The 25,274-nt window shown below is 39.7% G+C and overlaps 1 protein-coding gene across 5 annotated transcripts in view; it reads right to left on the bottom strand.

The window, feature by feature from the left end:
• The window catches only part of si:zfos-2326c3.2 (misshapen-like kinase 1), a 69,038-nt gene extending 46,832 nt beyond the window's left edge, over positions 1-22,206 (bottom strand). For all 5 annotated transcript variants that reach the window (XM_061078952.1, XM_061078951.1, XM_061078955.1 and 2 more), the window contains exons 1-7: positions 22,039-22,206; positions 20,038-20,103; positions 8,431-8,487; positions 4,595-4,720; positions 4,282-4,392; positions 909-999; positions 602-732 (exon numbers count right to left, since the gene is read on the bottom strand). In XM_061078952.1, the coding sequence (XP_060934935.1) occupies positions 602-732; positions 909-999; positions 4,282-4,392; positions 4,595-4,720; positions 8,431-8,487; positions 20,038-20,103; positions 22,039-22,095 (639 nt within the window). In that variant the 5' untranslated portion in view covers positions 22,096-22,206. The remainder of the gene's footprint in view (positions 1-601; positions 733-908; positions 1,000-4,281; positions 4,393-4,594; positions 4,721-8,430; positions 8,488-20,037; positions 20,104-22,038) is intronic.
• Between the last annotated feature and the right edge of the window lie 3,068 nt (positions 22,207-25,274).

The following is a 25,274-nucleotide window of genomic DNA, read 5'->3' as shown; positions in this document are numbered from 1 at the left end:
TTCTAAAAGAAGCGCTGGACCTTTTTTTTTAGGATTCCAATGTTGTTTTTTTGCTCCGAATCAGATGTTTAATGGTCATGATTCCTCTTAAATCTGCTACGACTGGGTCCATCTTAAAACTCTATTTATAAGGATTTTCTTCCTCACACTGTTTTCCATCTCACATGCATCGGTCAAAATAGACATGGTTCTCCATAGGCTGCTTAACGGTTCCTGCTACATTAAAGTAACCACATCCCAAAGCTTTTTTTTATGACCAAAATCTATTTTTGTACTTATTTATTTATGTGCTTGACTACACAGACTAAGTGACATGTGTGACCTACTATCAATACTGTACAACTTATCTCTGTGTCACTTCAATGTTTGAATGCGGTTGAAGAGTGGCTGCTTTGAACATGAACTTCCACAGAGCTAATCACTGTTTGAAATGCTTTTCATGTTTCTGCTGGATGCCCTACTTTTATATTCATGAGTCACCCGAGCTGATGGGAACCAACATAATCCTCAGTTGTTTTTTTTGTTTTTTTTGCAACATCCCAAGAGGGTTACTCAAAAATTCCCTTGAAGTTTGCCAGAATACTATTGCGTCATCAAGTACCCTGTAGTCATATGTGGCATCGGGGTTCTCATCACAGGCGATGACCTCTGGAGCCATCCAGTAGGGGGTACCAATGAAGGTGTTCCTCCGACCAATGGTCTTGTCCAGCTGAGCCGACACTCCGAAGTCAACTGAAACAGAAAGACATGTAAAACAATCTGCAAACAACCGCAACTTCTTTAAGTGTTTCTTTCTGCACGGTTGTGTGATTTATTTATATTTCCATGAGTTTGATTGTTCTAAAGTTTGGCCTGGAGGGATGCACGTGTGTCTGAGAAGCTGTAAAGCATGTGTAGATGTGTCATACCCAGTTTGACTTCAGCATTCTCTGTGAGCAAAACATTTTGTCCCTTAATGTCTCTGTGAATCACATGATGGGAGTGAAGATGGGAAAGACCCTGGAAGACAAACGTACACACACAAACACACACACAGACACACACACACACGCACACACAGTCAGATGATGATCACTATAAATACGAGGTCAAAAACATTGCCTTCATTGTCTGTTTTCAAGAAATGCTGAATAGAGAGTGATTTCAAACTGCTTCCCCCTCCTGAGGAAATTCAACATAACTTTTCTTTAGGTGGCAGATTGACAGAGTGGTAGTGGCACAGTTTGAATATGGGTGTCTCTGTGTGGTTTGGTGTGTTTGTGTGTTTGTGCTCTTTCTTCTTCAAAGGAGGTTAAATAAACAGAGGAAGTGAGTCTTATTTCAGACGATGACTTCACCGTGATATGCTGGGTGTCTGCGTGAGTTTGTGTGTGCACGCTAAAACAATGGGGAGACAGCATGGCTGACAGCCGCTGAGAAAACACTGGCGTCCATCCAAAGCCTGTTGTCCCTCACAGCTTTTCACCACCAAAAAAAAATAATCAGTTTTATGTTTTCCTTGATCGTGTCAGCATCAGGGACATGATATGTAGGAGCTGAGTTAATATGAGCTGATACACTGTATCTGCATGTGCAGGTCGGTCAGCAGAGCCGCAAACACAAACACCGACGCAGAGAGCACTGCAAACATCCTGGAGTCTTTCTCAGGACCTTGTGATCCCCTGTAATGATAACCATAACATCTTACAGACATGTGTTTTAAACTGGCCTTTTAACTACTCAAATGAGAAAATAAATCAATTATTCCCTCTAGGAGCCGATCCGGCAATATAAAGAATCAGCTCGGCTTCTTTCCCTTTGATGCTTTTGAAAATAATCTGTGTCTCTTTTCACCGAAGAGTATTTACATCCGGAAGAAGTTAATTTTGTCATTTTTTGTTTATCTAGTGCAAGTTGTTTGAAGACTGTAAGTGTCTCTGACTGCAGAGCTGCAGGAGCCAGGTCTGACAAAACCCATGAATTATTATTATTATCATTATTATGAATATTAGTATTAGCAATAGCTATCATTTAATAACACCATTACATCTATAAATAGCATCCTTATTATTTTCATAGGCACAAGCAGTCGGATAGAGCTTTAATATGACTGTTACACAACTGTTGTTGGTCTCTGTCTCTTCTCTCCCCTCTTTTCAACCCACCTCTGCTCTATTCTCCATTTTTCTCCACTCACCCCAACTGGTCGAGGCAGATTGAGTCTGGTTCTGCAGGTTTCTTTCTGTTACCAGGGAGTTTATTCTCTCCACGCTCACTGTAGTGTTCGCTCGTTGTGGGAACTTTTGGGTTTTGCTATGAGGTCTCAACTTACTACTCAAAGTGCCGAGAGATAATGTGTTTTCATTATTTGGCGTTATTAAAATAAAATAAAATAATATTTAATTGAATTGAATAAAAAGTAGTCATCACATAAGAGGAAGGCAGTGGCTCAAGCTGATATCTGATTGGCTGCTGAAGTGCCCCTGTCTGCTCAGTAGTGTTTTTTTATTTTTATTAAATTATTCACTAACTAACAATTCCAATACTAAATATGACAATTTGTTGAGAGTTTTTATTATCTAAACTTTTGAAGAACATAATGCACAATAGATCAAATGATGTGTGTCTTTGCCCAAGCAGTCAACAACGAATTATTTGCATCTTAAGCTGCTTTGAGACATGCACTGGACTCCACAAATGTCAGATTGAGACGCTCCACAGTTACTATGGACTTTATACTGGCCTGCTAGTATAATGTCCATAGAAATCTAGAAGTCGAAGTGTGAACATAGCGGGGATGGATCTTGGACATATAATTAGCCCCTCTGTGTAAATTGTGGCACCTTTATGACCCCTGAGGAAAATCCTAGATCTGCCACTTATGCAACAGAGCAACAGGGATCTATGTTAGTACAGTACATGACATACTCCACATAGTGTACACCCCCCCGTATAATGCAGAGCTGTACAGTAAGAAGTGTTATCTTGAGTACAGGGTTCATTTTCTGTTCAATATTAGATGGGTGGTGGTTAGAGCACTTCCAGGGGCTACATGTGTGAAAGCTGAATCACCTGTTATTATTGTAACAGCAGGCAAACAGTGATTTAATAAAAGAGTCAAAAGTAAAAACCCTGTGTAGCATATGTTAAAACTTCAGCTCTCAGTGAGCAGCTCAGTCGAGCAATCAGAGCTTAAAACACTGAATGTTGTATCACATATGTCAAGTGGAAGCTAAACATTTGACTTTGTAGAAACATACAGAAGCTTAAATCATTTTTCAGTTTTGAATACATTTGGTACGTGTGCTCTGCATAGTTTTACTCCCACTTTCATTTTAAAAAGACCAAGCATTTACATTCGTATTAATTCACACAGTGAAATTGAATGTGGCTCGTTATCCTTAGTAATGGAGGTTGAGGCTAATGGATATCATAGTGTTTAGAGCCATGACAAATGATATTATATCTCAAAAAGGAAATTGAAATAGAAAACAGAAATAAGTATTGAATTATCCAGGGATATCCTATCCTATATCCTAAAAATATGCAAGGATCATGCAAGCTCAGTTTAGACACATACAAAACAAAAATCAGTGACAAGTTTCAAGTTCAAACTGATGACATGAATTAATGTTATTGACTGAAGACCAGACCAAACGGATACTGTATGGGTTAGAGCTGGGCCAATATTAGCTTAATGTATACATAAATATATGTGTGTATTTGTATCATCATTACATTACTGTATATAATGCAATATACTATATTTATGCCTATAAACGACAGAAAAACTGACGGAGAGTGTTAAAAAGTTAATTTTTCAGCTGTAAAATATTCCCCTTGGTCCATATGTGGTCCACAGGTACAACACAGCACATGACAAAGCTTGAACAAACGTGTTTTCATCAACCGAGAAATGTATCTAGAATTCGACTTACTTTTTGTTTTAAAAATAATGAAATAATTTTACATTCTTTTATCTCATCACGCCTGGATTACTGCAACAACCTTTTTACATGCTTATACAGCAAAAACATAGTCAGACTACAAACTGTACATAACTCAACTGCAAGGCTCTTAACCAGATTGCTTTGATTTTCTAAACAGCTTTTCGTCATGAATACGGTTATTATTGGGGGATGTAAATAAATAATCAAGATGTATACTTAAGTAATGGCCAATTCTTTAAAGTCTTAAATATCCATATCATTATCAGCTTCAGAAACCCAGTGTGGGTCCGGTAATGGTACAGGTGTTACAGTAAGTGTTTGTGTGCACTCATGCTGTGTTATGTGACCTTACCCTGAGCACCTCTCTGCAGATATAAGCTATCCAGTCCTCCTTCAGGCAGTTTCCTTTAGTCTTCTTCACCAAGTCTGTCACTGAGCCGGCTCCACAGTACTCCATCACCAACTAGATGGACAGATGGAGAGGCGTCTATCTCACACACAGAGGTACTGTACCAATCAAAATAACTATTAATGTCACTGTCTTCTGATTTGAAAGTCGAATTCATAATATATCAGGTGTTTTTGTAAATAAATAGTTTTAATTTCAATTTTCTTTCACTCAAAAGCAATAAGCAATAAAAACACAGATTAAGTAGTTTACAAACCCAGAGTTGGTGGTCCTGTCCAGCAGGCTCTTTCTTAATAAAAGCTCCGTAATAGGTAGCGATGTTTCTGTGGTGGGAGTAACTCTTCAACATGTTGATCTCCAGCTTGATCTCCTCTTCTTCCTCCTACACATAACAACACATACATATTGTAAGCTTATTCAGATGATTCATTAGAATTACCACTTTGTAGTTGTATTCCTCTGTCATGCAGAGCCATTTCTTTTAAGCTAACAGTGACATTTGACGACTGAAAAATAATCAGTTCATCTTTGAGTCCGAGTAACTACTGGGCAAAATTAGGCAGATTTGAGAAATCATGTTCAAAAGGCCAAAACATGATTTCTGAGGCCCCCATGAGCTTTAGCTTCCAGATGATTTCATTCTTGACTCCAACTGAATGTTTGTGTCCTATTTAATGAAATTTCTTTTAGGTTATGCAGATATATAATTTCACAAGAACATTAGGTCAACTACCACCAAAGTTTAATGAGTTAATCTTTGAGTCCAAGTGAACTTTTATACCGAAGATGAATGGATTCCCTCAAGGTGTTTGTCAGCTATTGCGTTCACAAGGTAAAATATGTGATATGTGAAGCAGCGACCTTGACCTTTGACAAATTTAATATAATAAGTTCATCCTTGAGTCAAACTGAACATTGTACCAAAAAAAATCCCCCAAGTTCTTGAGATAATGTGCTCACAAGAATGGGAGGGACTGGCTGTTAAGTGTACAAAGGCATAAAAACAAACCCTTTTCAATATGACTAATCTGCTTTTAAGCAAGCTATTAAATGGCAGACAGGAGGGCAGCTTTCATAAAAGAGTGCTTTATAAACTTTCAGCACATTGCAGATATTAATAGTTGCACTTCCTTTAACACGTCTTCCTCTTAGAAATATATTTATATCAGAAATCAGAAATATGTTGATGCTTAATCCTAACTCTATAAAAAGGCTTGAAGGATAGAACTTTCAAGAAAAGCTGAAGTTTTCAGTCCATAGAACATGAACACGTACACATCCAGACAGACTGCATCTCCGATCAAACTGTCGTGTAACCTCTTCATGATCCTTCGCCCAGCTACTGGACCTTAATACAAATACTCCCACTTCTCAACAAAGGTTGATCAGTCAGTCGGAGGCGAGGACAGATAGAGCGGCCAGAGGAAACAGAGTGCAGCACTTTTTGTTTTCTGCTATAAATCCCAGAAATGACTTGTGACTCCTCCAATTCACTGAACCTCTAAATCTACACTGGACTGGAGGAGAAAGAGGAGAAGAGGAGAAGAGGAGGAGAGGAGGAGGAGAGGAGGAGGAGGAAGGAGCAGTAGAGCAGAGCTGGGGGAGCTGGATGTGGCTGTTAATCAGAAAAGAGGAAACAACAGAGAGCGTGTCTCAGTCACTGACCTCCTTTAAACCTCCACAGGACAGGAGGGGAGAAAATGACAAGGCAGAGTTTGAGCTTTCACCCCCATCCGAAACACAAAGACTCCTGGATATAGCGTGTGTGTGTGGGTCTGTGTGTTTGTGTGTGTGTGTGTGTGTGTGTGTGTGTGTGTGTGTGTGTGTGTGTGTGTGTGTGTGTGTGTGTGTGTGTGTGTGTGTGTGTGTGTGTGTGTGTGTGTGTGTGTGTGTGTGTGTGTGTGTGTGTGTGTGTGTGTGTGTGTAGTGAGAAGGGAGATAATAGCTAAGCATTTCCTGCTAAAGACTTCCCCTCAACACAGAAGTCCCAGAGTATCCTCAACAGCAAATCAATCAGTTCTGAAATAAGCAGATTTGTGACATTTTGTATGGAAGCTACACAGAAATTACAGATTCACATCTAGTTGGGCTGCAACTAAGGATTATTTCCCTTTTCATTTATTCTGCAGATATTTAAATTAATTAAAAAATCGACAAAAATGTACATTTCCTGTTCCATTTTTGTGTGTGATTGTTTTGTCTGTCAGGACAAAAAAAAACAAAGTTCAGTTAGCTGTAACATAAAAGAAACATATTACAACTTCTAACCGTGAAGCTGAAAATGAGGCGTGTTTTTTTTTGAACAAGCCGTAGCTCTTCCATAAGACTATATTTAGACACAGTTAAAGGCTAACAACAGACAACTGTCTTATTGCTTGTTAACCGTCGCTAATAAATACAAAAGGCAAAGTAATAATGAGGATAATGTCATGTGTTTTGCAGGAAGCAGTTTTTAAAAAAAAACTTAAGAAATCAAAATGTTGACCTTGATGAAATAATCTTTAACAGTGTGAGATTTGTTTTTACATGTTTAGGGTACTGAAGTCTATTCGTTAAATTTGGTGCAATTTTTTTTTATTTAAAGGAACTGTTGGGACTAGGGAGAGGTAAGTGCTTTAATGAGTGCTATTCTATTGAATTAATGGCTACGATCACAATCTGTAATAACATGTTGTTATTAGCCTATATTTAACTCTACTCTGCTGTTCTACATCTGTACACCACAAGCAATATTCAACCAGACCACTACACCTCAGCTGTCTGTCCTCATGTTCAGCTGGAAGACCACAACACACAACACACTCAGTCAAATCGTCTCCCTCTTTACAGCCTCAGAGAGACTCTCTCATCCTCAGGTTGATTTACAGTGTGAGTTGTATTAATATTTACTCCAAAGTGAAGAAAATGTGTGTGAAATTAAATTAAAAATACTTCAAAACAGAAGTTATGGTGGAAATGTAGAAATAAGACTATATTATGTAATTTAATATATGTAGATTTGAGCTTGATCCTGGTTGTGGGTCTATGCATCAGATGATGTTGTCTAATGGATTGTTAAAGTGCCAAAGCCTTAATTTTCTGTTTGAGGGGGAAAAGAACACAAGACAAGACAGATGCACTGTAAAGCTGCTCATTTAATCTAATAATGTATTGTGAAAACCGTTTTACTGTTTACTGGTGGAAACAATTCCAAGTGTTGTGTGATATTTTTGTTTTACATTTCCAAGGAAAATTAGGGAAATATCTCCATTTATAGTGTCTAGTGTTCTGTCTTTCTTTTGATAATGTGACAGATAAAAAGATGGAATAGATCAAAATAAGGGAATAGAGGGGCATGTTTGAAACACTTTAAACACTTCTCTCATTCTGGTTTGATAGTGAGAATTTTGTAAGGAGACCCCAAACATTAAATATAATAATTTAGTTTGCACTAGCATTGAAAAACAAAATGCGTATTTCGTTATATTAGTGTTTCAATTACACATCAGTCTCCTAAGAGTTTGATGACATTTTATGAATCATTGACATTGATATATACATATATATGAGTGTGTATGTGGCAGATTTGATTTGAAAAACTAAGTAGTATGGATGTAGCCTAAGTAAAAATAACATCAGCTCAGGCTGCTTTAAACTCTTCATACCACTCTTACTTCGTGAACCAGTGTCATGCACTGCTTTCCATCTGTCAATCTGTTCTCCCATAATGCAACACATGCCTTCAGTGAGGGAAGTTTCTTTATCTGCCGTCAAAGACAGATAACAAACAACATGCTGACTGATTGAGCAGACACCATGACACCAACACTCTTAACTGAAATAAAATGCAACTGATTTTTCCTCTGACTTTAAACCACTGGTCATTTTTTATGTTTGAGGATTTTCAGCTTGCTGTAATATTAAGTATAATTGCGCATGGGAATGTTGTGAATAAATTAACATTGACATCATGCATTTCTTTCTGTTTGTGTTGAACTAAATAATCCCGGATCTTTCACTGAAATATTCCCCGAAGAAAAACCACAGAATGACCAAGCAGAGAGCAGAGGCAGAGACAGTATGTGTGCGATTTAATGAAGCGCATGTTATTACCTCTGTGACGTCCATGACTTTGATAGCTGCCAGCTGGCCTGTCTTGACGTGACGACCCTGGTGGGACAGAAGAAGAACGAGTTCAGATCACAGCAGATAGGAAAGACTTAACACCTACATAAACATTTTTATTTTGACACACAGAATAAAATAAAACATGCAGTAAATATCACTCTTAACAACAGCCATGAGTGTTGTTTGGAAACAGCAAATGTCCCCGGGACAGAAGTTGTCACATGTGGCTGTTCCTAAACAAGAACAGAACTCAAAGGTTTTGGCCTTGGAATAAATTGTCTACGGGATGAACAAAAGAAACTTGGCCATGGCTCTACAATCAAACCAGGATGAAAATAACAATTCCTCTCTACTTGATGATTACAGATGTACAAATCTGATATGTCCAATTACAATTTGATCCGCTCTGTAGTATTTCTTCATGTGCCTAAGACAACCAAAATGGATCATCACATAAGCGGTGGCGCAGCTTCTATAATTCTTCGCATTAAATCATATGTGCATCTTTGTGAATGGGAAAGACAGGCATGATCAAAATATACGAGATTAGACACTAAGCACGCTGTATTATCATCTCCAGATTACAACACAAACTGTGCCTACAGTTGAATTTATAAGCATAAGGTATAGACAAATAACTAAACAACTTTTGAATGAACATCTGGTTTGTGATATAATTTAGACACACGTCTACATTCTTTCATTTTCTCCATCAGAGGCACAGTCAGAGAGAACATGACACTACGTGAGATGAGAGGAGGGAGGGGGCCCGAACACAGACACAGATCTGTAAAGTGCAGTCAGGTGAAAAGGGGAAAATTGAAAACCTTGTCATGAGTCAAAAAGCTGACAAGATACTAAGCTAGGAGCTACTCTGTGGGCCTTTAAGATATATGGCAGTGTGTGTGTGTGTGTGTGTGTGTGTGTGTGTGTGTGTGTGTGTGTGTGTGTGTGTGTGTGTGTGTGTGTGTGTGTTTGTAACAGACTGGAGGACAAATCCCACTAGTCTCTATCAGTCAATATTCAGGTTTAGACAGAGATCCAGAGAATATCAGTGAGGAAAAAATGAACTTGAGATAAAAAGCTATTTTATATTTGCCTAATTAGGTTTTATTGTGTCAGCACCAAATTTCAGTAACACTCTCTATTGTTTCCGAAGAGGTATTACTCATAGGACGGATTTCTTTATAATATACCAGGGAGTCAGCACAGTGTTGAAACCTGTGTCTATATCAACTACTTTCACATCAGCAGAGTTTTCAAAGAATACGATTCAGCAGTGCTCTGAAACTTCCACTCAATATGTTACTTTCAATACAATCCACTAGTTGAACTATGTCAGGGTTTTAAAACCGTAAGGCCAATTCGCACTTCCATGAGTCTGTTCTCTTCCATGTGACATAACTGTTATCTTACCCTTGTCTACAGGTTGTTAGCATGGACTTCATATTAAGATGTCCATGCACAGCTCAAAATGTGTTGCAAATGTGCAGACTGCGCACAATCCAAATAATGAAATAAAGAGGTCTGTGAAATGTTTGTCCAAACCTTAATTTTATCTTTCTGTCGACAAGGTAAGCAAAAAACAGAATAACTTACAGCAAACTCATCTAAGGGAAGTATTTGACCACAAAGGCTGGAAATATTGGTAGAACATGTGTAAAGGAATCAAAGTGGACGTTTGCTACATAAGAGCTTTGTCAAACTGTGTATATAGAATCGTGTGTTTGTTCCATAACTCAAGACAAAGTGATCCTTAGCAAATGACTTCCCTTTGTTACCGTGGATCATGTAATAGAGGCTCACCCGTACATGGCATTATACCTTTTACGTATTGTCATTCAGCTTGTGCGAACTATGTTTTTTAATTAATCAGTGGAGTTAAGAGATAAACCACCAATATGAAACCCTGAAATATATCCAGTAGTGAGGTCACATGTGGTTCAAAATTCCAACATTCATTCCAACGGGGGGGGGGGGGGATTTCAAACTGCATTGACCTGTTGCAATAAAACTATTCTGTTTAAATAATCGAATACATTCAAGTGATTGCAAGTAATGTCAAATTTTTTCCATGTTGATCTTTTACACGTTGAATTTTGAATATAATAGCAAAATCCAAAACACTATGTAGAACACTGCATTATCTTCAATTCACGTGCGTGCAAACAGTTTAGACCTGAGATTAGAAGGTTAGGAATATTCTTAAAAGCAGTGAAATGCAAAGACATGTTTCACAATAAATTATATTTAAAGTCACACACAAACCTTGTTTGGCCTGGACTTTCTGACTTAAAAGATAAGCCTGAAGGTCCAGACTAAACTTACTGCAACTACGGCTAACGCCAAACACATCCACATCTCTAAACCAATGGAAGTGTATAAAAGTAAAGGTAGATGCAGCCCAGGTGATTATAACAGGACTGTTGAATGTTGTACAAACAATGTAACAAAGAAATTAACTTTGGTTTGGGGTTTCAGGTGTGAAAAGGCCCTTAATGTTGCTGAACTGGCAGCAGTGAGGCCGACCCTTCTCAGACAACCACCTGGCTGACTTCTCATATATTTGACTTTAATACTGGATGTGAGATCTACTGTGTCGGGCTCACTGACCCCAGTTCACTATGGCCTTGGTTCTGTCCCCACACAGAGGACATTGTCTCCATAATTGCGAAGAATTGTGACATCCAAGCTGCCTCTGCTCTGACTGTGATAAATAAGGCAATGGCCTTCCTGTCCCTTTGGACTTAATGGTGTCTGCTGGCTGTGCTGTGGCCACAACTTACAAATGGGAAATGTTCTTCCCTCAACTGGGCCAAACTTATTAACAATCTGCGGCACTGACACACACACACACATGCACACACACACACACACATGTGCACAACACACTCAAAGGGCTCTGTGGTCTTTAATTAATTGGAGAAAGCTTTTGCACTCACGACACTGACGGCCAGTGAATGTAACACACAGGCTTGTGACAAAGTACCAGGAATCAATGGCACACAATATATCCAAACTCAAATGTCATCTCCATATCAGTCAGTTGCTTGTTGACTTTCTCTCTCTCTCTCTTTCTCACACACACACACACACACACACACACACACACACACACACACACACACACACACACACACACACACACACACACACACACACACACACACACACACACACACACACACACACACACACACGCACAGTGGCAGAATAAGGGAACACTACAAATATTGTGTGAGTGAAAAGGTTACTACAATATATTCATACATATGTAAATGAGATAGAGAGAGAGACATTTATAATGTAGACAGCAAGGGGACAAATGAGAGAAACACTCGTACTTTATCTCACTGCTGTTCTCTGAACTTTATATACCCCCACCCCCCTCTGTGTGTTCTTCTCTCATATCCTCTTCTGTTAGTTACACATGTACACTTTGTGCTTGACTGATTTCAATCACGGTTCATCCCTCAAAATGTAGGGATGGTGCTAGTTAAAATCACACTGTCTGTGTGTGTGTGTGTTTGTGTGTGTGTGTGAACCAACCCTTTTTTCCCTCTACATTCAATTCTCATTGTACGTTCACTGGCTGGCACTACATGGTTGAAAGGGCTGAACTGGTTTCTATTATATTGAGAATAATGCTGCAAATGGAGAGAGAACTGAGAAAGTGAAGCTCTCCCACTGGGTGTGTGTTTGTGAATGTGTGTGTGTGTGTGTGTGTGTGTGTGTGTGTGTGTGTGTGTGTGTGTGTGTGTGTGTGTGTGTGTGTGTGTGTGTGTGTGTGTGTGTGTGTGTGTGTGTGTGTGTGATTGTGTGTGTGTGTCTCTTCTGTCAGAGAGGAGATTCAGGAAGAAACCATCTTCTTCGTTATCATCATGTGATTCTAATGTGTTTATTGCTGTGGTTTGATTTCTGAAGAATCAGAGACGAGAGATAAATTGATGAATTAATTTAAACAGTTATCAACTGAAATTATCTTATCACAGTCTGACAACAGTTTTGAAATCCATAATTGATTGGGCTAAACAATACTGATGTCCAGTGGTGAGTTTAGCACATGATTGGAACTCTCATCTCATCATGGGGAGTAAGGGTGAGCAAAGAATCACACTCACGTGTTCTGAATTGGGATTTTCTTTTCCAATTTTGAAATGCATACCCAAACTCAAAACAGCAATGAAGTCATCTATTTGTACCAGTTAAAAAACAGCATTGCATTAAAGATAGTGTTTTCAAAATGGAAAACACGAGCTAAATGTATCTACTTATTCCAGAAACCTCTGTCTGTCTGTCTGTCTTTCTTTGAGTGTTCTCATATCTTGAGAACTGTTCACATGGCAAGCACATGCCGCGGCTGATTGGCCTCTTTGTTTTGCAAATACATATATTGAGATGAGACAGTATTTCACTAAAATGTCATAACATTCTCAGCATTACCAATCCCTTTATTAAATCTACTACAAAAGTGAATGGGTTCTTCATCAGCCCATTCCCCATCCTTCCACCAAGTTTCAAGGAAACCAGTTCAGTAGTTTGTCTGTAATCCTGCTAACAGACAGACACACAGCAATGAAAACCTAACCTCCCATGTGGAGGTGATGATCAGATGGCCCGGCTCTCTTGGGCAGAACTCCTCAGTGTGTGCAGAGACTTGTATAAAGTCTGCTGTGGCTCTGGAGGGAGCTTTTTAATGCCTGGGAAAATAACCCTGATTACGTCATCACCGTTACTTTATCTGGACTTCAGTTTGAAGAAAGCTAATTTTCACAGAGCGCCTGTAGTTCCAACTTTAAAGTAACGTCTTCTGTTCATGTGAGTTTTGCATTTGTGTTAACTTTATTAAAGAGCAATATGAATTACATCTTATACTTTTAATTATAGTTTTGCATTTAGAAATGACAGTAAGGACGACAGCCCCTCAAGAATATTCTATAGTTAAGTTATTCTCACTGCTCCCTATCTCTCTCTCACACACACACACACACACACACACACACACACACACACACACACACACACACACACACACACACACACACACACACACACACACACACACACACACACACACACACACACACACACACACACACACACACACACACACACACACACACTGCACAGCAGACAGATTTATATTTATTTTCCGGAGACTTTCTCTAATCTTAGCCATAACTTCTTGTCTTCACTTCTCCACCTTAAAAAACCAACCCCCCACAAACAAACACACACTCCTGGGTAATCAACACCATCCATAGCTCTCAGTCTCGTGGGAGGGCTGCTTTCCTCTTCTCTCTCTAGTTTTCAATTGTCTCTCTCCCTCTTCCTTCCTCTCCTCCTCTCTGTCTCTCTGCCTTTCACCTCGGCCTTCCTTCCTTTGCCATCTCTCACTTTCCTCTCTCTCCTTCCTCTCTTTTATTCCTGTGCCTCGCTCCCAGTCTTTCTGTTTTACCTCTAACAGACACAGATGAAGCAACTCCACACTGTGTTGGAGGATTCTTCCTGTCTCCCTCAGCTCAAACCTCCACCCACCAATGCTTGGCTTTGGAACACAGGCTTTTATTACAAAATAAGTTAGTTTTCATAAAAAAAAAAAATAAAAAAAAAAAATCTAATAATGTGTGACAGTGTTATCGGAGAGAGAATGTTTTTGCTCAGCTGAGCTATTTCTTAATATGAATAATAAACTCAACATATTTCAATACCTTCAAAATAAAACCAATGGCCAAAGTCCACATTTGGACATCTTCTATATGTCAGAGAGCAGATTAGTTAACATATGTACAATAAGGATCATGTATAGTCAGTAACAGGAAGATGGGTGACACCACTGAAACTTGAAGGATTTGAGGAAGTGAATCATGCTGGGAATTGTATTGCGGCAAACTATCTGATGGCTTTGCACAGTCTGTGATGCATGAACATGGTGTCAGCAAGCTCTAGGAACTATTGAAGCAATACCCGAGAGTACATTTGGACGACTTTGACCTTTTAAACCTGATTAAAGCAACAAATTAACAAGTGAGATATGTTTTAATTTACTTTATACATGCTATAAACATGACTTAACCAAGGAGATCAGCCACACAGTCAACAGACTGATGAAGCAAGAATAATTTAACATGTTTCATTAAGTCAGAGTAGCTGTTAATTTCAGCCTTGGAGCTGTGTTGCATCAGCAGTGTCCATAGGGCTTAGCTTTAGTGGATTTTGACATTGTTACACACACACACACACACACAAAGAGAGAGAGAGAGAGAGCGAAAGAGAGAGAACCACACAGATGGCTCTAAAGCAATGGCTTGCTTGGAAGGGAAGTTCCTTCTGCAAACAGGGAAACGCCCTGAGAGTGTGTCTGCGTGTGGGTGTGTGTGTGTGCATGCATGTGTGTGTGTGTGTGTTTGTGCATACGTGAGTAATGACAAGATGATGAGAGAGGAGCAAGCACAGGTTCTGTCTCATCACAATACTGCTCTAAAAGTCCAATAAAGCAACTTCGAAACTTTATGTTTATTTGAAAAGTTTCACAGCTGAAATGACAACTGACCGTCACCAACTGTGCTGTTCAGGAATCAAAAAACACTTTTTCCAGCTCTACAGACACAAATCTGAATCTCCCCTCTGTAAATGTGGCTGTTTTTTTCCGTTGTAACCCTAAGACAGTACAAACGGACGATAATTCATGGCAAAACAAAATAAAATTCAAGAAATTCCTGTGAAGTTGTTTCAACCCACATCTAAGGGCTGGATCTCTTTGTCGCGGGGCCACAAAACCACTGCAGGCATACAACTTCCACGTGATTACTACTGCACATAATATATCTTTTAACACTTTTGTGAACAACTGTGCACGGGAGCACGAACATGAGATGGACAAAAAAGTTGTTGTCCTTCGGGTGCATGTGCTTGGGACACCAAAAGTAAGAGGTTAACTATTTGTGAAATAGATGCTATGCATGATAAAATCAAGTTTTAAGTGAAGAGAAGAGAACAGAAGACAAGTTTGAGGTCATAGAGGAGTAAATATAAAAGTAGAAAGGAGTGATGGGTCTGACCACTTCCCTCTTTGACCAAAGACTGTTTTCTGGGTACTTTTTTTGGGACAGAGGAACTTTACCTGCATATAACCCTGCAGGAATCTCGGTCCATGCAGTTTTAACTCTTGTTCCCAAAAACTCCTCTCAACCATGACGTTGCTTTCCAGTCAAAGCCATAAGAGTGGAGTTTGCAGCATTGAACGTAACTAACTGGGCGAACTAGCAGACAATTAACCCCCTAAAAAACTATGTGTAGGATCCTCTTAAAAGTCTCCATCACCCTTCTCACTCTTCTCTTAGGCATTTTTATATAATTTCTTTCTAACATCTCCCACTTGCAACAATGATGACTCTGTTTTCCTCTTTCGTGCAATGATGTTGTCTCAAGCTACACAGTGGCTTTTATAATCTGTTATTGATCTTATTTCTTCTAATCATCACAGCTCCTAAAATGTGGTGGTAATGCAGAAACAAAAGTGAACTGAGGATTCTTTGAGTTTCTAAGTAGCTGCTGATTTCTCAGTCTCGGGGGCTATTTGGATGAAAAAGGGCCTGATTGTTTTCTCCAGCCCTCTCTGCTCCCCTTCTGACTTCATCTCTTCTGACTGTGTCCATCCTAGAATGGCCGCCGACCAGGACGCCGTTCCGCTGAGCTCAAATAAGAATGAGGCTAATGGGGTCACTGTCCTCCACTGTCAGTTCCCACTGACACACTGACTGACTGGCAAATCATCAACATATGAGGCTGTGCAACACGAGTCAAAGTCAAATTTAACAATCACAACAATCCGCTCCTAATGTTAGCCGCAGATCAGCAGGCAGGCTTTGATTTGGAGTAGAAATAAACAGCAACCTAACTTCAGTTGGACAAAAAACCATTGAACAAAACAATAGAATGTGGGTCAGTGTGGTTTGAAGTATCGATGACAACAAACTAGGGCTGACACTTTTATTTGAAATTCGAACATTCAATAAAACGTGGGGGGGAAATGCATATTCGAACTGGAATGACCTGTTTGATTTCAAAGTTTACAGACTAGAAGTGTATCTGCATCTGAAGAACATTTACTTGTGATACAGTAGAGGGCTGTCAGCTTAACCTATTGCATTCCCTCAGGACCTATTAGCAAATTAAGTCAGTAATGTTACGTTGTTTTGGTACAAAAAGGAGAGGGAGGAATACTTTTTTTTTTATATATTCAAACAAAACATATCAGTCATGTCATATTCGTTCAACTTGATTTGAAAAAAAAAGGAAAGCCCTAAAACAAACTGCGCTTGACAGTGAGTCCAAAGTTTGGTGTCGGAAGCCCCAAAATTAAAATGTAGTGATGCTAACATGAACCCTGTGCATGCCCTTGGGCGAGAGCTTATGTGCAGTGTGTGGTTGTTGGATGACACCACATGGGCAGTATGCATTTAGTGTTTCTATTTCTTCTGGTTTATTACGTCAGAAGAAGTCACCAGTTACGTCAATTGTATTGGATTTGGCTGCAACACTATTCACCCCTGTTTTGTGGACTCACACACTTCACACACTCCTCCATCGGCACATAGTGGTGAGAAGATACTGAGTGTTTTTTCATTTTTTGGTGAACTATCCCTTTAACTTAAACTGCCATTTCTCTGTCATCTGGCTCCTTAAGACTACATAAATCATACATAAAACACACACATTATACAATGAAGTTGGTTGTAACTTTACATGTGTGGATTACATGTGCCGTGGATATGTCTTTGAAAATAAGTATTACTTTTAGAACATTTACATAGTCAAATTCATTTTAGCACAGTGGCGTGCAAGAGGAAGTGATTGTTTTGTATATATGTTTATGTATGTATTTATATATTTGATAGTGACACATTATGTCAATGTTCAAAACTAAATATAATATATCAGTAAAGCAGAAGTGTGAGCTTAGAATTTAAGTATCCGTGCTGGGTTTCCATTTAAAAACACTTAAACTGCAATGTAATGAAAATGCAGCACACACATAAATAAACAGAGGAAAAGCCCAGATGCTTAGTCAGCATCTCCAGCACTCACATCAGTCCCCAACCAAGTGTTTTCTTTGGGGGCCGTATGTATGTTTGTGTGTGTGTGTGTGTGTGTGTGTGTGTGTGTGTGTGTGTGTGTGTGTGTGTGTGTGTGTGTGTGTGTGTGTGTGTGTGTGTGTGTGTGTGTGTGTGTGTGTGTGTGTGTGTGTGTGTGTGTGTGTGTGTGTGTGTGTGTGTGTGTGTGTGTGTGTGTGTGTGTGTAGTGGAAGTCATTGTTCAATCAGCCCCAGTTCCTGCTCTGGTTTCCCACGACGAGACCTGTTACATTGCTGAAAGCCCACTCGCAGACATACACACGCTTAGGAAGTGTCTTTTATCTGTACACCAGAGGCCTCATCGATGCCCAATTAATAGCCTGTTTGCAGCAAACTCCATAACTGACTATAGCAATAAGAAATAAGAGATGATTAAGCTTTGCTATACTGCGAGGGCAGTCATGAGTATTACAAACATAACAGTAAATGCATTTAAATGGCACACCGTGATTAGAATAATCTAAGAACTGGTGATGCTTCAACTGAAGCTCAGGGACAATTTGAGGAGGGGTCATTTCATTAAACAGAAATGAATCCGTGGCAAGAAACACAGAAACAATTACTATTCTGTGGAGTTTCACTTCTTACGAAACAAAAATCTTTTGAAGAGTACAAGCTTCTTAATTAAACACATTCGTCAATAGTGCTTTTGCGGTATGAATTGTCTGTGGGTTGTTGACCCTCGAAACACTGAAATATAATGTATGTTCCTGAATGAAATAGCTGACCAAATCAGATTTCCCCCGTTCAAACCTCAATGAATGTGACTCACAGGAGGAAATTGATGATTTTACCACTACAACTGTGTAATAGCACCTTGTGTAAGGGCTAACACAGGCCTTACTGTCCCTGTGCATCTCTTGCAACATTTCCTCTTTCAGGAAATCAAGTGGCAATTGAGGCACACACCCACCTTCTGTTCCACACACACAGACACACACACACACACACACACACACACACAAACACACACAGACACACACACACACTCGGCTGAAAATTCTCCATGGACTTTATTCATTCCTTAACCCTAAACTTTTAACCTCTGCCTTAATTCATACCCTTATCTTAAAGCTACATTTTTAGCAAGACCAAGCCTTTTATTTATTCCAAAGCTGTTTTATAGCTGACTTCTTCTCCACTAAACTGAAAGTGCTCCTACTAAACCAAACCCAGTACAAGGAACACAACTGTCCACAGTCTGTGGTTTGGTTTAAACAACAAAACAGTGTCTTCAAACAACCCCAATAAGAGATCTTGTACTGTACTGTACTACTGACTGTACTGTACATTCTGCCGGGAAACACAAATTGTCCAACAATGTTCAATAGCTTTCAAAACTGCATTCATGAAATTATCCAGAATGCACATTTCAGAGTCAGCGGCTGCGGCCAGCCCACTAGCAAAAACTTTGGATAATGTCAGAATGAGCTCATGAGAGAAAACAGCAGGAGATTCTCTGGAGTATTCACCATGAGCCAGAGAGCGCCTTTATGAACTTTCTACCACGCAAAAGATGCAAAACTAAAACAAAAAGCTCAAAATATCTCAGTCATCTGTGAAAAAAAGATTTGAGCCACATTTTCTGAAGTTCATGTCTGATAACAGCTTGTCTGTAATAAAGAAAATGTGATTTGGTCCCACTGCAAAATGGATTTGCTGTACCCATGTAATTTGGTATAGCATTGTTTGTATAGAAACTTCAATTTGACACGAGACAGTTAAGTGGATATGTCTTGTCCTGAGGAAAAAAAAATCCTCTTCAATAAGTTGTTTTAGATTGCGGCAATGTCCCATCACCTTTGGTAAACGTGTGATTTTTAAGACTTGATAAGTGGTTGAACCCACTGTTGCAGAATCATGGATCAACATCTCCTTTTTTTTGATTTTCAAAACAGAAACTACACCATACAGCCAAAGTAGCAGTTTGTGGTCTAGCAGCAGCATGGGAACATAGGGCACAACCATCTGCACAATTCTAAATAAGACTAAACACCTCCTGTCACCACAAACCACTCACACACACGTAGACTAACAGATATTGCGATAAGGAAGTGAGCCCCACCCAGGGCCCTTTAAAGATGATGCAGATGCTGTGGCGCGTGTGCGGGTGATTTTAAAGAGCTACAGGATATTTCAGTGAAATGAGAGTTTTGTATTTATTTTCCTCCCAAACGAACTGGAAGTGGCTGTCGTTTTACCATAAGTGACGTGGCATATATGCTAACCCACCACATCTGCATGTAAGAGCAGTGGTTGGATGACAGACGCATCAACTTTGAGAATCAAACTCATCGCCAGCGTTTGAGTCTGCAAACCATATTTAGATGAGAAACATGACATTATATCAACTACCAGCATCACACTTTGCAGCAGTTTTTATTCTATTACTTGCATGAGACAACAGCAAACAAACAGAAAAGGAAAAGACAGAAAATAATCAAGAGAGTGTTTACCTTGTAAACTTGACCGTAGGTTCCATTGCCGACAACTTCCACCAACTCAAAGATACCTGCTGGATCCTGTAGCGGGACAAGAAAACACGTTAACAAAAGGTTAAAGTTTACGACTCGTTATCTTATCATCATGGTAAATGGTTTTGTATTTATATAGCGCTTTTCTAGTCTTGATGACCACTCAAAGCTCTTTACAGTACAGTTTTACATTCACCCATTCACACACATATTCATACACGGCACTTTGTTGATCTATGGGGGGGCCATTCAGGGTTCAGCATCTTGCCCAGGGACACTTCGGCATGCAGATGGGTCAGACTGGGGATCAAACCGACCTTCGGGTTGGTGGACAACCCCTCTACCCCTAGGCCACAGCCGCCCTGACTTCAACAGAAGTCAGGTAAAGCTATTTTCATCGAGGTTTAGCAATTAAGCCAAACAAGCCTGTCAAATATGGGTAAGGTTTCTGGACTTATCAGCCGACATGGTTCTTTGATATTACTCGCACAAGTATTGCCGTAGGATGATTTGTGTTTACTTGCAGTGATCGCGCGAGCAATGGGAGTAAACTAAATTGAGTACAGTTTCCTGTTGTCCTCGGGAGAAGGGGAGAGAAGGACAACTGGCTGAAGGGACTACAATTGCTTCGTTGTTGTGGAAACAGAGGAACCAGCGGTGTCTTGTGTGGGTCCACAAGACCATCTGGAGATGGAGAGCTCAGAGAATATTACCATCTTCTCCAGGAGCTGTGCCTGGATGACCTCTGTGGCCAGTGGCCAGTTTGATGACCTGCTAGCTTGGGTCTGTGGCAGCACCTTTCGCCGGTAAGTTACATTCTCAAACTTAATGGCTTTTGCAACATTTCATCACAAAAATTGACTTTTTATGTAGAATCGTAATGTGAAAAATTTGCTTTGCGTTTGGCATGAACGTACGATAGGTGCCGGTCGGTTAAGCGGTGAACCTTCCACTCACCTCACCTTCACTTCCAATCAGTGAGAGTGGGGAGGTGAATAAAAGTTCCACTTTGGTGAACTTTACCCACGATTTGCGAATGTGTGACCAGGCCCTCAGCTGGATCATCCAGAGAAAACAAAGCTGAGGGTTCACCAGTATAGAAAGGGGCAGCAAGTTCATGCCAAGCAAAAAATATACCAAGTTTGAGTTTATATGCTCAGTTCTGAGGGCAGATGAAGAACAATGCAGTGTTCCAGTAGGATGTGGACTGAGGAAGTGCAACTACAAATGTTGATAACATTGTGAGCTACGAGAATCTTAAATAAGATGTATATAGAATCATTGAAAATGTCCTTAAGGTGCAATTTTGAAGCATAGAGATATTTGCACAATGAGAGATTTAACAGGACTATTGACATATGGTCGTATAGACCCACATGATGGGACTTTTAAAGACTAATACAATTACATCACTTCTTTAAACGAGCAAAGTGTAATAATTATGTGTATTTGAGTTAAAACCAGTCTTGTGAAGTGATTTATTGCTGGTTTCCCTCACATTAAACACACACAGGCAAAGTTTTTCAACTTTTCCTGATATCGACCACTTGTTGCACGGCTGCATGTCAACTCCTCGAACCAGCGAGCCAGAAGGAAAACCCCGAGCGTAAACAAACAGTGCAGCTTGTAAACTTTACAACAAACAGGACACGGTGCAGGCTGAAAGCAACACGTCACAGGATGAAATACACACCTTCCTCACTAACTAACAGTTAACACACGGTGCAAAGAAAAAAGTTTCTCCAACACGACGAGAAGTGAGTGGAGAGTTAAAGAAGAAGAAGAAGAAGAAGAAGAAGAAGAAGAAGAAGAAGAAGAAGAAGAAGAAGAAGAAGAAGAAGAAGAAGAAGAAGAAGAAGAAGAAGAAGAAGAAGAAGAAGAAGAAGAAGAAGAAGTGGCTGGGGACCGTTAGGTTTGCAGCCCTCCACATCCTCCACTGTTTACCCAGAGGTTTCTTAAAGAAAGAACAGTGTGTGTGCTTACTCGTAGAGCTGCCAGGTCTATAGTGTCCAGGCTCCGGGTGGTGTTCTCCCTCGACATGGCTGCCAGTGACCGTGTCAGCGTGTGGATGTTTGTGCTGCAGACATGGACGATCACACTTTCTTCTTCAACTTACTGACTAACGGCGTTTCCTCCCGTCGGGTCCATTCGGAGGCTCCGCTGGCAGCGTCAAGCCAGGCGGGGGTAACACACACCACTTCCCGGAAACACCTTTCACAATAAAGCGTGGGTCCAAAGGCCAGGGGGGATCCTCAGCTGGAATCCGATTGGCCCGAGAGGTGCCCCTGTACTGTCAGTAGTGTCACCTACAATTAATACAATCAATAAATGTGACCATTTGTTCAGAATTTTCATTTTTTAAGCTTGGGAAACAATTTCCACAATATATTCAATAATGGGTGCTTTTGCTCAAAACAACTTAAATGTGCCCCTCACTGAATTAGGAATTGTGCATTGATGTTGGACATACAGTATAATGTTGGTCCCTTAAATGCCCTTGATTTGGAACAATCCTAGATACCTGCAGTGTGCCAATAAAAATGACATTTGTGACTTTTGTTTTATATTGTTATGGAGAGGAGATGAATCGGCAACCGTCAGTTATAAATTATTAACATATTACGAACAATATTGAAGTCCCCATGTACATAGGCCTTGGTGAGAGTTATTCTCAGGATGTGAACATTTTCTTGTTCACATTGTTGTTTCATTGTCTCAGGCCCCAAGTCAGAATTTGACTACTCAGCTTTTATTTTGAAATGCCCAGCACCATGTTTTCGGCTGCATCTTCTCAGCTTCACTCGACTTCTCGGAGTTTTTGCTCCTGAGAAGTGACTTTTCAGAAAATTGACATCAAGTAAACTCCCGGAAAAAAACGAGGGGACGAGGAGGCCGTGCTTTGCCAACAGCCGGTTTCACCAGCGCGTCCTCAGCAGCGCAGCGGACTGGAAGTGATCAAGTGTTGGAGGCTGCACAACAACCTTTCCACGTGTATCCGCGTGTCCGTGCGCGTGTGTTTTTTGTGATGAAAGGAAGAAGTGAACAAAAAGAGAAAGTCCTCGTGTTAAAAACAGTATTTGTTTACTTTACAAAATATTGTTTTTTAAATGAGAATCAACAGAAAGATTATTGTTTAGTAAACTTGACAGTGGCGGACCAAGGATCTTTCTGAATCAAGGGCCATTTAGGGGCCACAGTTCACATGAGGGGCCAAGTACGAGTCCAACAACCATGTACAACTCAGTAAAGTGCACGTTTAAGTCATACTTTGTTCAGAGTTAGCTTTGAGCAAAGACACATTATTGCTAGTAGTGTTAGGAGGTGTAAATTTTCTTTTCTTTTTTTTTAAACAACTGACAGGATAGGGATTGGCCCCACCCCTGGATCCGCCCCTGGTTGCACACTTACACAAACTGGGGAATTCAAAGTGTGACAAAACTGAACATTCCTGCCCCTTAATGTTGCAAACCATTTTACAACAGTTAACATCTTAAGCATTTAGGTTGTCTGTTATTTTACCTACATAAAATCAACTGCCAACAAACATCAAGTATGACCCAGTGAAGGCAGCAGTTTAAGTTACAGTTTATCATTCACACATGCTACACTATGCATATGCACATTTTTGGATCAGAGAAGATTAAAAAAATTCCTTAAAAATGTGATGTTTTAAGAAGGAGTTTTAAAAGGTTTTAACTCTGCCCTAAATTAATTAACATCTGTTTTCTCCCATTTTTCTGTGTTGTCCTTGTGATGGTTGGATTCACTTCTGAGGAGATAGGGCCTGTCCATGGCAAAATAAAGATGCTGGTGCTACTTTCAAGTCTCAGAATTTTGTATGATTGCTATATTGACATGTTAATTCCATTCATCCAATCATCCATTATTTAAACAACTTAATTTTTGAGGGTTGCTCGCTGATATTGGAGCTGAATTTTTGTCCACCTGGGGGCAGTGGAAACAAGTCATTAACTCAACATTGACTTGACTCAAAGGTTCAGTGTGTAAGATATAGGAGAAAGGGATCTATTGAATATAAAATAATCTTAGTGATGTCCTCATGAGTGATTAATCATCTAAGTAGTTTGAATTGTTTTCTTTAACCTAGAATAGGCCCTCTATATTCAAATACTTTATATTTACCTCGGTAATGGATCCTCTCTACAGAGGCCGCCATGTTTTTTTTTACAGTAGCCCAGACTGGACAAACTAAACACCTTTTGAGTTTTTAATACAAACGAAGGCTACTACAGGTTCTCCTTCATGTTTGGAAGAGGAGGGTGAGGTGACAGGTATTCAGCTGCAACATCCAACATCACACTGCATGAAAAGAAGCGTTTGTGTCAATCTGTGTCGCAGAGAAGTGTTGGCACATCCTTCGGTTAACGACTTTCACACGTATCTGCAGGCAGCAAAGGAAACGCTCAGGGTTCCTGCAGTTGTCAAGCCTGTGAGCTGTTGAGATTTGACCCCCCCTGCTCCAACTCCTAGAGGACGCTTTCATATGCAAATGACAATGCTCTGAGCTTCACAAATGCAAATCAGTTTCCCTGAGAGCAGATAACACCAATGTGTAAGAGGCACCAACAAACTATCTGGCTGAGTAAACCAGGCTTAAAATAAATATTAAACCTGAAATTTTAAATTGTTCTTAAGTAAGTAAGTGTGCTATAATGAATTATATTGTATACCACGAACAAAGGTCAATGCAGTCAAAAGAAATGAAACAATGCACTTTATTTCAAATTTTTATTGTCATCCAAAACAATCCTAAATCTCAACAACTGTATAGAGTGGCATGATTACAGTCACTTTTTCAATTGTGCTGGTTAAATGCACAGAGGAAGTGTAAACCACACCTCTACCAGCAAATAAATGATGCTGGGTATGATCATCTGTGTCCTGTAAGCTCCAAACTTCTACTGGCTTTCCATAAAAATATCTGTCCTCCCAAAATACTGGCATCAAATTCACATGTCAATGGCAAACTAAGCTGTTCCATGAATTATAAATGGTACCTTTTCACCACTACTTTCAAAATTGCTATGAAACATTCATTGATTTAATGATTTATTTTTTCAGTGTAATATTTAATCCCCCATGGACTGCACAGTGACAAAACACAGCAGCCGGCTGTTTGGATACAACATACATCTCCACTCAGTTTGATTATTATTTTAAATATAAAGGAGACACAATATAGAGCTTAAATTCCTTCA

This window comes from Limanda limanda, chromosome 10 (genome assembly GCF_963576545.1).
Source record: "Limanda limanda chromosome 10, fLimLim1.1, whole genome shotgun sequence".
NCBI classification, from domain to species: domain Eukaryota; kingdom Metazoa; phylum Chordata; class Actinopteri; order Pleuronectiformes; family Pleuronectidae; genus Limanda; species Limanda limanda.
This window is presented reverse-complemented; position numbering and strand designations above follow the sequence as displayed.